Raw genomic sequence first — 17,926 nt, forward strand, 5'->3', positions numbered from 1 at the left:
GAAATGCATTGAAACCCCTTCAATGCGTTCCAATGGGCTGGAAACTCACCGTCCAGCAAAGATCCTCCATAGGGCGGCCATTTTCGATGCCTGTGCAGCGAGGAATCCGTCCCAGAAAACAGCGGGGAGCCATTTATTTACCCAGCGGTCATTTTGAAACCGCCGATCAGCTGTCCAAAAATCATCGTTTTTCAAAGAATCGGTTCCCGAAGCAGGGAACCGATCATCGCAAAGTGAAAAACCCCTATTCAGACCATCATTTTGCGATCGCAAAAGCGATTGCAAAAACATCGTCATAATGGAGTTTCGTCGTAATGTGGGGTAATCGTAAAGCGAGGCACGACTGTACACGACTGTACAGAGATAAATTTTAATATTTATCTGCACAGTGTTTATAGCATCCATTTTCATCTGGAAGATAAGAATTATTAGTTTCAGATGTACTATAATGGATTATTAAGCAATAAACAATGTTATTTGACATACATCAGAGTATTTTGCAGTTGAGCGAAGGATGCATCCTATGCTACATCTATAACTATATTTCCTTCTGGTGTCAACAAAATGTATGCAATCACAGTTGTTGCCCCTTTCCCCCCTTTCAATTTAGCATGCCATTATTGCCCACAGCTACTTGATTCTGTAGGACAGTGCATAAAAACAATCGAATTCTTTAGCTTCTGCTGTTCCAAATGGTGGGGAGTTCAGGGCTATACTGGCAGTGTGTCCTGATAATCTTTGGAGCAGAGATCACTAGAGATGTTTGGTGCCTTGGTGAAACCATGTTTGTTACAAATCTGAAGTTGGGAAAAAACAGTATAAAAAAAATTAGTCAGCACAAACTTGGACTCCCAAGGCAGAATTCACATGGAAATAGCCCAGAGCACTCCTGACCGTTCCTGCCAAGAGGTTCTATAAACCATTCTGACAAATGCATTTCAAAATCACTCACTATTCCCTTAGGCCCACATTTAAAGCCTCTGGCTATTGCCATCAAGCTGTTTCCAATAGTGTAGTTCGCAATGCATGACTGAAACGGAGCTGCCAGTTGTTGAAACCCACCATTTCAGAATCAGCTGTTTGTTCTAGCATACAGTCCAGGCCCTGGTATAACTGCCATCTGTTCACCTGATCAAAAGTAAACAAAATAAAAGTGGCCATGCCATTTTTCTCATGTAGCCAACACTACATTGAAATGCTAGCTTGAAAAAATATGTTTAGGGATATTTAAAATAACTATAGTGATCTCTGGATTATGTCCTCTTGTGGTTAAATTTTAAGAAGCAATGTTTTCAGTATAAGTGGGAACACTTGCTTTTGTAAAGAAGCACAACTTTAGGTGAAACTGTGAGGAGGGGAGTGGCTGATTTACATTTACATACCCTGTTTCCCCGAAAATAAGACCTACCCTGAAAATAAGCCCTAGTATGATTTTTCAGGATGCTCGTAATATAAGCCCTACCCCAAAAATAAGCCCCAGTTCAGTAAAACCCTGCCCTCCACCATTGTGGAGCAACCAGAAGAAGATGACATGACTGTATTTGCATAAATGTAGATTGTTGTACATGAAAAAAAAATCCCCTGAGTATAAGCCCTAATGTATCTTTTGGAGCAAAACCTAATATAAGACCTTGTCTTATTTTCGGGGAAACACAGTAGTGTTTAACCAGGAAATACAATAAAAATACCAGAATAGAATCCAAAATAGCACGCACCAAAATCTGCTAACAACTTGTGGACTGAGCAGGGTTAAAGAGCGCTTATACCTAAATTGGGGTGGGGGCTTCTCATTTGCAAGGCACCCTTTATCACAGCTACATTCTAGTCTACACTCCAAGTAGGAGTCCCATTTGTGCTCACCTGGCTTATACCCAGGCAACTGTTCACACAACTGAAGCCTAAAAGGAACTATGTCAGGGTCGTAGACAGTTTTTGAGAAGGCAGGATGTGGAAAGCAGTATTTTTTTGCTCTGGTTTTTGAAGTATTTACTTCTTTCACTTAGAGGAATGTAAGGAAATGTGTTAACTAAGTGTTAACCATTGCTCACTAGAAAGAAATTGCTAAATTGGAAAAAGTATAAGGAATGTGACCAGAACCTTGTTAATTATTGGCGATTCACAATTACAACTTGCATGATTTCACAGACATGAAAGTCTCAAATAGGATTCCAGACTATGATACTTACAGGACCAACTTCCATTTTCAATACATATGGATTTCACAGGATAATAGATGGAAGATGACAGAAAGATTTTTTTAAAAAGCAATCAAAATACCGTAATTAACTCACAATAATATGTTTTCTGTTTTTCTATCTTGTGAGACTTTGTATTTGTAGGGTACTCCAAAAAGACTTTATGTGGAGGTCTTATGGCATGGAATAGGTTGAGATTATTTCAATCGTAAGACTTCCCAAAATATGTTTTACTGTGGGTGATCACAGAACAAAGGAAGGCTAATTGCCTTAGAGAGAGAACAAAGGATTCGACCGTGGATGTCCGAGCCAGCGGAGCCTACTGGCAAATCCATGAGAACTCTTTTATTTACTTAGCATGATTACACAGTATGTTATAAGAGAAACATAGGATACTAATTACCTAATCATAACTAGGATTGACTAAAATAACCCTTTGATCTTATGCTCTACCTCTAATTGAAAGGACAGAAGAAGGGGCTACCCCGCCTGCTGGCAGCTGCCGCTTCCTGCCAGGAGTGTATGCACTTCACTGGACCAGAATGCAGCTACAACCTTTAAGCAGAAGTTTCCCACATTTTACCAAATAACTCTTGTGATAAGCACAAATGTCCTAAGAGAAAGAACAGAAGGAACCATCTTATCCTCAAATATGTGATTTGCAGTTCATAGACTTTGTAGTGATGGTGGTGAATCATATTTCATAGAATCTAAAAGTGACAATTAGTGGGGCCCATAAATATCTAGTGTTACTAAGCTGGCTATATTCCTACAATACCTCTGCAGAAATTATCTCTGTCTGGACTGAGATATGTGCCCGTTGTACAGAACTGCTGCTGTAATTGGCCTTTGTCTGGGTAAGGACAGGGAATGTTAAAATCTTTGCCTGAAATAAGATATCTTTTTGATTCCTAGTGTGCCTCAGGAGGACATGAAAGGAATATAGCTCAAAATATTCCTATTAAAATGTATATATAGGCATGAGTGCCCCATGCAGGGACTTTCATTTTACAGGTGTAAATCAATACACACATTTACAGATCTAGACAATACATATTGAATCATCTGGTTTTTAGGAGCCTCGTGGCGCAGTGGTTAAACTGCTGTACTGCAGCCAAAACTGTGCTCACGACCCGGGGTTCAATCCCAGGCAGCTGGCTCGAGGTTGACCCTTCTGTCCTTCTGAGGTCAGTAAAATGGGTACCCAGCTCATTGTCAACCGCCCAGAGAGTGCTTGAATTGCTATGGGGTGGTATGCAAGCAGCACACTTTGCTTTTATGCTTTTTAAAGCTTATAAAATGCACAGATTTAAGACAACAATCAGCCCAGAGGCATTAATTCTTTTTTTAAAAAAAATCAAAGCATCCTCAGATATTTCCTTTCAATAGCCAGATGGATCCCTTAGCTAATTTGTTGGTTTTGATACTTTGCTACTCCTGAGCGGAATAAGGCCATAAAGGCTTGATTAGCAAGATATGCAAGGCTATGAGCAGGTTGGAAGACTCTGTGGAAGAGTAGAAGGGCACAGTCTGAGGATGTCAGAGAGAGGGAAACCATCCCAAATATCCTTAAAAGAAGCATAAAATGGCATCATTTTCATCTTGATGTGGGTCTTTTTGCTGTCTCAATTTCTGCTTGAAATCTAACATGCCTAAAAGCCTACTGATGAAGACCTGCCTTGTTTTTGAGAGAGGTCTTCCTAAGCTGACATCTCTTTTTCATCCCTCTGAATTGAGAATATAGCCAGAGAGTCCTGTTACATTTCTCTCCTAAATTTCTGGGACTGGCCTTTATTAGTCTGCCCTCTCTTGGCATCTCTATTCAGGATTTTCCTTTTCTGCAGTTAACAGTGCCCTCCAAACAGCCTGTCAAAATGGAGGGTGATTTCTACCACCTTCTATCTATCTTTAAGACTTTTTTTATCCATGCATTCGTGATGTCTCCATTTATTCTCCACCCCCACTTTTTTCAATGTTTGTGTGTGCTTGTGGGCATGCATATCTTAGGAAAATTCCTTTATTGCTCCGTCTTTTGGAGCATTCTTTCCCCTATTCCTTCTTGCAACCTGGGCACCACAGTTTGTTTGGCTCCAACCCTATTATTTCCTGAATTAAAATACCAAGTAACAGTGCCCTGTTCCACAGTGTAGGAGACAAGTGAAGCTGTTGACTAGTAAAGCCCCAGTCAAAGAAACAGAGTAAAGCAACTGGGAACTATAAAGCACACCATGCTTGCCTTTCACCCAGCTGCTGTGAGAGAGTGGGCTATTTGGGGGAGGTCTTCTTTTGTAATGGATGTGCCCGTCTAAGTCAAGTAATACATCATGGTCAGAAAGTTATCTAAAAGCTGTACTTCTCACAGCTCATTGAACAGGGCCATTATATATACTTAACTCCTGCCATCTGCAACACAGTATCATTTAATTATTTAATTAAATTCTTTTTTAAAAAAACCCTTCTGGCTTATGAATGTGGGAGATTGTGCTTCTGTGTCCATGATTCAAAAAACCAATAAATTACCTGATATTGCTGCACAATATCATGCCCCTGTTGCCAGCAGGAAAAAGAATGCCGAGCTTTAGGGCAGCCTGAATGTTGACAACACCAATGGCAGCAGTCAAGATGGTCTACAGATCCCCTCCTCTGCTCACTACCATTCACAAAGTGACCATACTCAAGGGAAAATCCAAAAAGCTGATTCCTTTTTTAAATCAGTTTAGCACTTCTCACCTAAACACAAAGCAATTGTCAGAGCTGTTTTATGACAAGTGTGAATACCTTTAGTGTTTGAGTGCTCACTACTTCCCCTCCAAGTGTATCTGGTTTGTGTTATTTATATAGAATTGAGGCTAACTGGGGTTTTTTTGGGGGGGATGTTAAATTATTACAAATTCTCATATCTTAACTTCAGGCTTTCTTCTGTTATATGCTTTTAGCTAATCAGTAGTGTCATGCTCTCCATTATTGTTCTTAAAATTATTATTTGATTTATGACTTAAGAGTGCTGAAATGCACTTTTTGCTATTAATTAACTAGAGGTGCTGGTGTGCAGTGATACATTATTTAATGGGATATGTGTATGTGCTTTTTAAAATAAGAAGCATGAATGGCAAGTAAAGCAGAAAATGCAGATGAGTGGCTAGAGAAGATAATAAAGTAAGCATATAATTCCACGTGCCAAAAGCTGTGAAATCCGTTTGCTGTGGTTCTGTTATATGCAGTAGTATTTTTGGCTTATATTTTACCATGGACTGGAAAAGAAAGTCAAAAAGGCAACTTCCGTATAATTGGTTCAGAGAGTTGCTGAAGTTTAATTTCTATGGCAGCACTTTTATACTCACTAAACAAGAGCCTCTGCAAGAATTTTTCTAGGTGAGGAGAAAGCTGCATAGTGGTTTGTTAGGGCAATTTCCACGCATAGTGTGTGTCAGTGCAATGCACTGTATAAATCAAAATATTTAGGATTCTGGGGTGAGCAGGGGGGCCACACACACACACACACACACACACACACACACACACACACACACACACACACACACACACACACACACACACACACACACACACACACACACACACACACACACACACACACACCAAATTAAAATAACAGTTACAGTTGTGCCTGAATCAGAAATCTACAGTTTTCATACATCTAAAATTACAACGGAGAGCCTAATGGGATGTTACATAGTATCACGTTTTATTTGGCTCACATTTTTATGAACATCAACCTATTTCTTCAGATGCACATCTGAAATCATAGTTCAAAATATTTCCTAAAAATACCATATGAACAAAGAATGGTGAATGGCAAATTTAGCACTTGCTTATTCCCTGAAAGAGAATATTCTCTGAAATGTTTTTAATTGGCACCTAAAGACAAGAGTTTGTGGGACAACTGTATCTCTCCTGGAAGCATGTTCCTTAGCTTCCCCGTGGGCAGGCAATGTTGGGTTTCTGTGGCCTCATTTTAACACTCAGGGCCTGCCTGTCACCACAACCCTGCCAAAATACAAAGTTTGCTAGGTTTTTACAAAACAAGAAGCAACTGGATATTCACTTCTTTTAAAAACAATACAGAACAGAACAGAAAAGGACAGTTTATCTATAGAAAGGCTGTGTCTTACATAGAGTAGTATCATCATTCCATGAGCAAAATTCCCCTTGTTTTGGACCTAATTTTGTCTGGCAATGGCAGTTGAGGATGGTCTAGGGATTGAAAATGGACAGGAACCTTTATACAGCCCACAGACTGCATATTCTCCATGCTCACCTTAACCTTAAGGCCTTCCCATATCTCTAATACATCTGAATTTCTTCTGCAAAATGAACAATGTGAAAAATAAGTTTCAATACACTATTTAATCCAGCAATAATTAACAACAACCAACACATTTTATTTTGAAATGCTATTTTAATTCAGGATCTGTTCCTTAGTTAGTTATTAATTGAAATGGGAAGTAATTGTTCTTGTTGTTGTTTCGACTTACACACCACCCCATACTGCTAAAGCACTTCCCCGGGTGGTTTGCAAAATAGTTATGCAAACAATACTTTGCTCCTCAGAGAGCTGGGTACTCATTTGGTTTCCTTGCTATTATGATTAGTGGTCAGATTTTGAGCATTTTGTTGACAAAGCAGTGACACTTGAAGCAGCATCACCATAATATCAGAATAGGGCTGTGTGATAAAGACACACTCATTGTTTGCTTTGATGAGTAAGGTGAAGATTCAGCGTAGGGGGCATGGAATTTGAAGCCATTCTCCCTGAAAACCTCCACTTGTTTGGTTTGGAGATGAAGCATCATTAGAATGGATAGAAAGGGCCTCCATGTTGCTTATCAACAAATATCACATAGAAAATACTGTCTTGCCTGTTTATTTTTATTCACTCTTTGAAGCATTGTAGCTGTGCATATGGATCCATGGACAAAGAGAGCAAACATCTCTATCTGCAAGAGGCAGACTGTGGACAATAAGCTGTTGCTGATTTATTCAAAGGGAGGGTGGAGTGGTTCTCCATTGTATTTTGAAACTTTCTTGAAATAACATACTTAATGAGTAGTGTTTGCAATGCTTTGATTATACTAGCAACCTTTTTTTTAAAGATGCCCTTTTATATTACAGCTCTTTCAAACATTTGATTGGAGGTCTGGATGATGTTTCCAATAAAGCATATGAAGATGCTGAAGCAAAAGCAAAGTAAGTATCAATTAATTTTCTAACTTTTTAATAGTCCTTCAATATTCTTGACTCTATGCTGTATTTTTTTAAGTAGGGGAAAAATCCAATTGCAGTACTTTTTAAACACCACTCCTTTTTGCTCTCATAAAAAAACCATAGTAAAGGTAAAGGTTCCCGTTGACAATTTTTGTCCAGTCGTGTTCAACTCTAGGGGGCGGTGCTCATCCCCGTTTCCAAGCCATAGAGCCAGCGTTTTGTCTGAAGACAATCTTCCGTGGTCACATGGCCAGTGCGACTTAGACACGGAACGCTGTTACCTTCCCACCGAGGTGGTCCCTATTTATCTACTCGCATTTGCATGCTTTTGAACCGCTAGGTTGGCGGGAGCTGGGACAAGCGACGGGAGCTCACTCCGTCACGTGGATTCGATCTTATGACTGCTGGTCTTCTGACCCTGCAGCACAGGCTTCTGTGGCTTAGCCCACAGCGCCACCACGTCCCTGAAAAAACCATAAAACACAATAAAAGGAAAGTCACTGCTTGCAATTTATTATTACAATAATACTTTTTCAGACAAGCTTCCTAAGGCACAGACCACATTAGATGATATTTCAATAAATAAAGATTAGACGTTTACAGGAAACAAGATGTGACTTGTTGGTTTCCTTGGCTTGCTGATTTCGAGATAGGGCAAAGCTGGACTAGCAGGGTTCCTGGCAATTATTTCCCTTGCCCTCATGTCAATGGCAGTGGTGCAGGAAGGGAAAAATGGGACTGGTATGGGAAGGGAAAAGGCAGCCAGCTGATTTCCCATCAACAAAAACAGGATATCTCCTAGGGATAGTGGAGAGCAATTGGTAGCTACTTCAAGTAGACTTGGTGTAATGTGGGATCTGCTAAGGTTAGCCATCCCTCTTGCATGTAGCAAGGAGTGGGCAACTTTGCCTCATTCCTTGTCACGAGTTATTTGAATTTGCCATTTGAGTTTCAGTTTTATTTCCCAGGGACTGTTGTGAAAAGTATAAGAATATATAAAGCAAAGTATATACTGAAGGGCTAGATAATTAATAGTGTTTCAGTAAACGTATCTGTCAGTACTGAATAATATTCCAACTAGCAGATGAGCTGAACAGACTACTCCTATAATTTAGGAATAGAATTTTACTTCTCAAAAATCTGTATATAAATAATCCACATTCCAGCAAATTGATAAGGGTTGCTGTAATTGCTACTTAGACATTTTTCAGCCTGAATAATCTTAATAGAAAGTCTTACAACTGTGCATTATAGTTTAATCTTTTATATGAAACCAGAAATGACTTCTATGATTTTTTCAATGAACAAGCAGAGAGTCCTAAGAGGCACTAATGTGAATTGCCTCAATAGCATGGATTAAATTGAAGCGTATTATTATATTTATAAGTTATCTGAGAGATTGTTGATAATTCTGTAGTATTTTTGTACAGTTGGAAACATTGCATGTTTTATCAAGGTTTATGTATGTATAATCTTAATGGCATTGGAATCATATACATACATGGATTCTGTGAAGGTTACTATTCTTTTCCTAGCAATGCAATGGTGCCCCACTTGACAAGGTTAAACCGTTCCAGTAAAATCGCTGTACAGCAAAATCGTCATCATACAAAAAAAAAAAAAAAAAAAAAAGCCCATTGGAATGCATTGAAAACCGGTCAATGCGTTCTATTGGGGGAAATACCTGCTTGTGCAGTGAAGATCCTCCATAGGGTGGCCATTTTGGGATCCCTGTCTTGCGAACAATTGGTCCGGAAAACAGCAGGGAGCCATTTTGCGAACCGCCGATCAGCTGTTTATAATTGTCATTTTGCGAAAAAACGGTTCCCAAAGCAGGGGCCGAATCGACATTAAGCTAAAAAAAAAAAACCCATAGAAACATCATTTTACGATCTCAAAAATCATCGTAAAGTGATTTTGTTGTCAAGCGGAGTCATCATCAAGCGGGGTCATCACTGTAGTTATATATGCATATTTGTAGACTTTAAACCTGTGTTGCAAATAAGGATGTTGCCTCTAGTCTGTTACTTTGGAAAAGATAAATTCCTCACATTGGCCTCCCTGTGTGTTTTATTGGATTGTTGCTGTGCTGTTTTGTTTAGCGAAGTATGCCTCTTCAGCAAAATGCATACTTTTACATGGGACTTCCTATATGGTTTATGAAAGTTCACTGAAAACTTGGGGAACAGGATCATGAGATTCGTATACATGAGGGTACCACGATGTCATGATTTGTTAAGCTATGTCACAACATGTTAAGCTATGCCATGCCATGCCATGCTAGGTTATATCATGACACACCCGGTTATGACATTGCTTAATGGCATCTTAGGATATGTCATGACATGTTAAGCTATGTTATAACACGCGAGGTGACATGACCCACCTTGACATACCCAAGACATGCTGGGTTATGTCATGACAGAACATGACATCAGGAAATGTTAAGCTATGTCAAAATATGCCATGACACAGCATGACATGTCATGTAATATAACATAATATATCATTACAGGCCGGGTTCTGTCATGACACACTATGACTTCATGTCATGTTAAGCTTTGTCACAATGACACACAATGACATGTCACATAGTATAACATATATGATGATATGCCTGGTTATGTCATGGCATGCAATGGCATGACATGTTAAGCTATGTCATTATGTGACATGACACAGCATGATATGTCATGTAACATAACATATAATATATCACATCATGTCATGATTGCTTTATGTCAGTTCCAACATAATTCAGTTCACAACATAACATAACATAAGACCTTGTGACAAATTATGATATTGGTGTCCACACACTGCGGCTTGAGTGACTGAGAAAAGGGCCTCCTGGAAGATCTTAAGAATCAGATGGAGTAGCAGGCCACAGAATTCTGGACAGACTCTTTCAGGTTTTTCATGTATATATGAAATAGTATGGTGAATCATCGAACCCTGAGGCATCCCACAGGCTAATGGTAAAGGTGTTGAACGGGATTCCCTCAGCACCACTACCATTCACAAAGTGACACCACGTAAGGGAAAATCCCAGAAGCTGACTCCTTTTTTCATCAGTTCACCACTTCTCACCCAATGGCTAAATAGTACTGAGAAGAGTAGGGTATCTTGTAGACCATCTTGACTGCTGCCATTGGTGTTGTCAACATTCAGGCTGCCCTTTGCAATATAAAGTTTGGCATCCTTTTTCCTGCTGGCAGTGTGGGCATGATATTGTGCAGCAATATTGGGCCCTTTCCTGGCTTTTTGAATGATAGGTACAAAAGCACTATATCTCACATTCATAAGCTGCATTTTTTTAAAAAAAGAACTGAATATATTTTTATGTTGCACTCTCATTCTTTACTAATAAAGCAGATCTAAATAGCCACATAACCATTTGGTTTCAATGTAGCGGCCACTGAACCTTTTAAAGTTTAAACCTTCACCATTTTTTAGCCAAATACCATAGACAAATTCATCTAGCCTCTTCAAAACAACTTAAAAAAAAGGGTGGGGGGAAGGATTGAAGAGAACAATACAAATAATATAAAATAAGCCATATTGAGATCTGTTTCATAAAGGTGTACTTCTCAGTTGTTCTTTCCTTTCTAAGGCATGTGGCAGAGTTCCTCTAAGATAGCATTTCATGTTCCTCTAATTGATTCCCACTAATTGCCTTTCAAGGGAATATCTTTTCAAGTATCAGGCTGTGAATTAACAGCAGGAGTCACAGTTCTGGTTAAGGAAGGCACGCACTTGCTAATAAGATAAATGGCATAATCCTATTGCCCTTTTGTCAGTTTGCACTAGAAAATATTAAATAATTTCTGTGAATTCAGAAAGCGTTCAAACTCACTTTTTAACTCTGAAAGTTAGGTACACATCATGTTAAACTTACTGGCAGAAAGTTATGATATACCCATCCACAAGAACCGGGGGTCACTACACACAAAAGACCAGCTAATGGCACCCATCAATCACAGTGACAGATAATCTCTCCTCCTTACCACAACAATACACCCACAACAGGACACACTAATCACCCATCTCCAGAAAAGGACAAAAGCCTATCTCACAGCCATAAATACTCACTCCCAAGCAAACTACACCAGAGCACAGAGTGCTGTCCTCTGAAGATGCCGACCACAGAGATTGGCAAAACATTAGGAAGAACAACCTTCAGAACACGGCCAAAGAACCCGAAAAACCCACAACAACCATTATGATATAAAGTTAAAATATAGACACGCACATTCAGATTCTGTGTCAAACTTAATAAATGTTTATGATTTTAATGGACTGTTTTTGCTTGCTTATAAAAAAGATTTTGTCACTAAATTTGTAATGGTATATTGTTATAATGTATTTGTCCTTTTAAAATGCTCTCCGTACCTATCATCCTGAGATCTTCGTGGATACCAGGTTGTTTATAGATTTACAAATAAAATAAATCATGTATGTATATATCTATGTGTATATCTGTATGTATACATATATGCATACTAGCGGTATATTTGGGTTGTGGATCGTAGTTTTGCACTCTATATGTATAGACTCCTTTCATTTCCCTTTTGAAAGAAAAAAACCCATGTATGCTAAGGTATTTCTTACTACGCAGCATTATCCTGTGTGTAAGAGAAAGAAAACACTTTGCATGTTCAAATCTTGCTGAATGAGTCTAACTCATTGAATTACAACTAGAATTTTCTCTCCAGTGGTGGCACCAGAAAAATGCAAAATTTCCTCAAAATTCAAATTTTCCTGGAAAAAAAAGGGGGAAAAAACCCTTTTCTCGGGGGAAAAAAGGACATTTTCAGAAATTTTACATCTCTAAAGAACATCAGAGTTCTTATAATAAGAAAATATAAAATGAAAACACTTAGAAGTGTGTTTTTTCTTCTGGAAAAAAAATGGAAATCTTTGGAAATTTTATGTCTCTAGTGTGGGGTAGGGGGTGACAGAAAGGGAAAAAAGTGGATTTTGGTAGCACTGCAATTGAGATGCATTTTTCATTTATGAAGCTACAGAGGTTCAGTAGTGGTGTAGTAGCAAACTCCTTGATTGTGGGAAGTTAGTATTTTTTGCACCATAAGACGCACTTTTTTCTCACAAAACAGGGGGGTGGAAAGTCTGTGCGTCTTATGGAGGGAAGAAAACAGATTATATTTTCCTGTTTTCTTCTCCTAAAAATTGGTGTGTCTTATGGAAAGGTGCGTCTTATGGAGCAAAAAATACGGTACTTGCCATGACTAGCTCTAATCTAGTATCAGCTGTGCCTGAATCCCCCTGCTAGTATTCCTATTCTTCTTTGTCATCTTTTTTTTGGGGGGGGGTACTTATCTCTGGTGGCTAGGATTGGGTGGGATTCATTCTTTACTGGCTGTCAGGCTGAGTAAATCCTAGCCAGTACATATTGGCTAGTTGCCCTCTTGGGAGCAGTGATTTGCAAGTCACATATGATTGGCTTTCGACAAGAGGATGCTGATGCTACAAAGTGACAAGCATTGCAGGTATATTCATGTCCATAATCTAGCCTTTTCATATCTCTCACTTGGGTTTATGTGATACACCACTTAGCTTTGGTTTTGATGTCAGGAGATACTTCTTTTTCTCATTAAGTTACAGCGTATTAACAACAATTGGTGGATGGCTCAGGAAGCCATTGGATAGCACCGATTTGTCATGTCACAGAGCAGCGGTGCAGTTTGTGAGAGTAAATTTTGAAGAGTGTGGGAACAGCCTAAACATTTTGCTGAACTGAAATGAAGAAGTTGATCCTTGCAATACACTGTATTTTGTCTTCAGCTGCCATCTGGTGTTCAATGTTTTCAGAATATCTATGCTATAATATTTCAAACCACTCTTCACAATCAAATATCTTTACATGATTCCTTCTTCCCATCTCAAGGCCAAATTTCACTCAGTAGGAAAACAGTATTTGAGGGGAAAACACCTGCAGGAGACAAAACTCTTGAATGGCAGTGTGGTGGTGGGTGAAGAGGTTGCTTATCCCTTCCCTATCAACTAGTTTTGTTGACATGTTATTCTTTTCCCTGCAGGGAGGAGAGAAATGATGCACTTTCTCTCTTTAGCTGTGAGTGGGAATGCATCTGGAGAACTGTGATTCTGAAACAGTAAAAGACTATAGGGCTTTGGAGAGAACAGGTTATCAGCCCTTGCTTGCCCTGTCTTCAAGACTGAAGCTTCCCGCAGATCTTTTTGTTGTTGTTCAAAAAAGCCAATGTCCTAAATACAAAACAGAGTGTAGTGTTTTTTTTTTTAAAGCATTTCTAAAGTTGTCATCTTATACCCAGGTAAATGAGACGAAGCCCCACTGTCTTACTTTTGAATAAACACATATAGGATTTTAGTGACTAATATCCTCTTTAGTTTTAGTTAAGACATCAGTGTAGGCATTTGCTTTCACATGCCCAGTTATATGACTCAGTGCACAAACAGCAAATGCTTATGCTAACTTCTTAATATAATTGAATTATGCCTGCAGGCATAACTAATAGCAATTTCGGTCTTTGCGAAGTACCTATAGCATTATAAAGTTTAATATTTCCCCTTTTAAAGCTGTGGATAGTTTGGATGTTTAATCTTGGTCCTATACAATATCTTTGCTTCCATTGCATGCATGGTGGTGGTGGCGGTTTTAGAATTTCCCTGTTTTCATTATTCATGGTTTGTATCCTGTGCTTCTTCCAAGGATCTCAGGATATTTGTGAGTCTTTCATTGTTGTTTTGTGTTTATAACCACAACATAGCTTCTAAGCTGAGGTAGGTGGGAATCAGAGTTTGGACAGGATCAAGGTTATCTCATGAGCTTTGTGGCTTAGATGTCACACGTTCAAATCAAAATATATTAACTATCCATACTGCCCTCTCCTTTATATTGTACTAGGCTATTTTCCTCAGTGCAGTTGTTAAGCTGCTGTATACACCATAAGAACAGTGAGAGGTAGAGGGAAAGAAAGCACTAGAGGCAATGAGAAGACAATGTTTTAATCTTTAAACAAAGGAAATACTCAAATAAGAACAATGTTTGCATCTTAGAAGTGCCAATGGCTAAACACTCTTATTGAGGACTGAAAATGTATCCCCCCTCCCTTACCCATGAAACTTCACTAAACTTGCCAGTGAAGAGGGTGGGGGAAGGCCAATTAAGCTGGTTCAAGGGAAAGCTGTAATGAGTTGCTGAATGAGTTTATTGGTGCTTTATTCCTAAATTAAACAGTCTTTCCAGAAAGTAATGGGATTGCTCATTATGGTAATGGTTGGAACAACAAGAGAGCTTTTCTTTCTTTACAAAAAGTATTTTCTGGCTGATGGGAATGCAAATGATTGAGCAGTGTGAAGACACTGCTGTCTTATCCCCCTGAGTTGACTCTTTTGTGAATTAGCTCGGGGTGGAAGCCATTTTAAGTACTGCTGAAGGCAAGGCTGGGATAGCCAAGATTGGCTTGAAGTGGAGAGTCACATGAATGGAATTTGTAACTACCTCTTTGAATTCATTATAATGGCAAAAATCTTGCTAGGCCATAGAACTCACTATAATTATGCCATTAGCATTTCATTAGTATAAACTTTTTTTTACTGATAAATAATGTAATCATTGTGAATGACATATAATGCTTACCCTGTTACACAAGGGTTGTAAGATAAAGCATTCATCAGCTTCTACCATACTGGAGTTGGGGGGGGAGGGGGGAAATCATCCTAGAGGTGTGAAGAAATTCAAAGGCATTGTTCAAGGCTAAGATTTTCATGGAGAAAAATATTTTTATTATCCCAAAAAACAAACAAACAAACAAAAACTTCTGATGTTAGTATTTAGAAATTCTCAAAAAAAAACCCCACCCTATTTGTGATATTTTTATTTAAAATAACGGCTGAAATCCTGCTCATGCAGCTATGCTGCTTAAAGCTGATGTGATTTTTCAGCCTCAGTGATTTTTCACAGCTGATGACATCATTGGCCGTAGGTCATTGTGGAATCCTTCTCATTGTGTTCAAGCTGTTGGGAGGGCCTGCAAATTGTGGGGGGAGTCTTTAGTTTCCAGAAATCACCAAAACTGGTAAAGCCATTTGACCATGAATGCATTTGAAACTAAGTATAATTAGTATCGAAAGCATGCAAATGCGAGTAGATAAATAGGTACCATCTCAGTCAGAAGGTAAAATGGCGTTCCCTAGTCATGCTGGCCACGTGGCAACGGAAACTATCTTCGGACAAGCGCTGGCTCTACAGCTTGAAAACGGGATGAGCACCGCCCCCTAGAGTTGGACACGACTGGACTGAAAATGTCAAAGGGAACCTTTACCTTTACCTTTACCTATAATTAGTATAAAATGAAAATGAAGAGAGAGAAGCCAGCAAATGAAACAATATGAAGAAGCAATATTACCTGGATTTAAAATATCAAACGAGAAGCAGCATTTAAAGCAGAAGATTGAAGAGAAGAAGCAAAGAGGCTAAGAAGAACATGGATGACTTAGATGAAAAAGACACAGAGACTTTTTTTTTAAGTGAGGCATAACGGAGAAGAAACAAATTATTGCCCCCTCTATACTGGAAGACCACTGCATTGGTATCTCAACAATGCGGATGTACTAGTTAATGTGCTTCCTGTAGCAGACATTTACCAGATGCCCTGTTCAGAATGTACATTCTTTTCTGCTGTGCTCTAGCATGCATAATTTCATTATTCTCCCTCCTGTGAGTTCTACTCGCTTCATGGGCCCCTTACAAATACTGTACCTGAATGTAATACACCTGGGAGAAAGGCCTAAATTGGAAAGCTCTGAGATTTAACTAGGCCAAGCTTCACCTTCCTGCTCAGAAAAAAAAAAACACCTCCCAGCTATCACTGAGGCAGGAAGAGGAGGTTTGGGTGGACCTCAACCTAGCTAAGTCTTAGAACTTTCCAATGTAGGTCTTTCTCCCAGGTACTTCACATTCTAGTCATTTGTAAGCTTCCTGTAAGATAGGTGGAACTCCAGAATGGAGAATTATGCTATTTGTAGTCCAGGAAAAAAAAATCCCATCCCTATTCTCTATGAAATTCACATCTAGATTTTGGCACTTCCAAAAATTTGTTTTCCTGGGACAAAGCCCTGGTTGTCTCAGCCTAGTTACAACCTTGTTTTCCACTCCTACTACTATTTTGCAGTCTCTTTTCCACATTAGAGTTTAAATTCTAGTTTTTCTGCTAAGGCTGAATTTCAGGCTTTAGAATATGCATAAACCATAAACACAATGATGTGGAGAATTGATGTTTTATTGACTTGTCAGACTTATGCAGCAAGAGAATAAGTTTCTAAATTAATGTGGTCGGAGAAAACATCCTTGTATGTCATCCAGGTGAAGTTATTTTGGAGTTGACTCAACTCCACGGCAACTGGACTTTTTTCTTGTTAGATTGAAGCGTTTTGCTACTCATCCAAGTAGCTTCTTCCGTCTGAGAAGAGTTGGTAGAAGATCCCTGATATATCCTCAACATTGGTTTCACTCCTACCAACTCTCCTCAGACGGAAGAAGCTATTTGGATGAGTAGTGAAAAGTTTCAACCTGACAAGAGAGAAGTCCAGTTGGCATGACTCAGCTTCCAGATCTACATTGTAAAATATGCTCTCCCATGGTCTCATACATGTAAGGTTTAAATGTTATGGAAAAGAGACTGTTAACGTGTGAAGGAAATGGATGAAATCATTAGTTCTGAAATATATGAAGCATTCCAATTAGTTAGTTAGTTAGTTGGTTAGTTGGTTAGTTAGTTAACTGCCCATCTGGCTACTATGGCCACTCTCGGTGGTTACTTTCCCAGAACAGAAGCGTAAAGACATCACTGAACTATTACAGAGTAGCAGTGTGATTAAGTCAATGTCCCAAATCTGTCTTCAGAATACCGCACATGTATTGATGTGGCTTTTCACAATCTGTTGGTTGTTGATCTCATGGCTGGTTGCATACTCTCTTAATACAATTAAAGGACTGCAAGGTATGCAAGAGAAAGCTCTTATAGCTTCCATTATTGCTGTTAACACAATTGTGCAATACAATCGGATCTTAGCCAGTGCTTTCTTTAAAAAAAATACCAAAGTCCTAGTTTGGGTTTATTGACCCAAGAAGAGTTCTCGGATGTAGCACAGACTAAACGTCTCATTATTGCTGCTTGTAATTATCACTTACCGTATTTTAATTACCACTACCATGGCCATGACAAACAAATGGAAATTACATCCACTCCAGATAGGTAGCTTTCTTCAGAGCCAATGGAATGATAGCTTTTAAAATTAGAAGTGCTGTAAGATACACTTGGAATAGAAATATATGTTTTTTACTTAGCTTGTGGTCCACACACGGGCCATGGTGGCCTCTGGTTTGCTACTAGGACTTGCAGGGAAGACCTTAATCCCTCTTTAGTTTCAGTAGGTCCAATCTACTGGATCAGGACAGAAACCATCTAACATTTTTCTATATGTATGCATTATAGATAATC

At 38.9% G+C, this 17,926-nt stretch overlaps 1 protein-coding gene across 2 annotated transcripts in view; it reads left to right on the top strand.

The window, feature by feature from the left end:
- PRKG1 (protein kinase cGMP-dependent 1) overlaps positions 1-17,926 on the top strand; it is an 833,788-nt gene that overhangs the window by 728,309 nt on the left and 87,553 nt on the right. For both annotated transcript variants that reach the window (XM_072995266.2, XM_072995265.2), the window contains exon 9: positions 7,329-7,403. In XM_072995266.2, the coding sequence (XP_072851367.1) occupies positions 7,329-7,403 (75 nt within the window). The remainder of the gene's footprint in view (positions 1-7,328; positions 7,404-17,926) is intronic.

The sequence above is a fragment of the Pogona vitticeps genome, chromosome 3 (genome assembly GCF_051106095.1).
Source record: "Pogona vitticeps strain Pit_001003342236 chromosome 3, PviZW2.1, whole genome shotgun sequence".
NCBI lineage: Eukaryota > Metazoa > Chordata > Lepidosauria > Squamata > Agamidae > Pogona > Pogona vitticeps.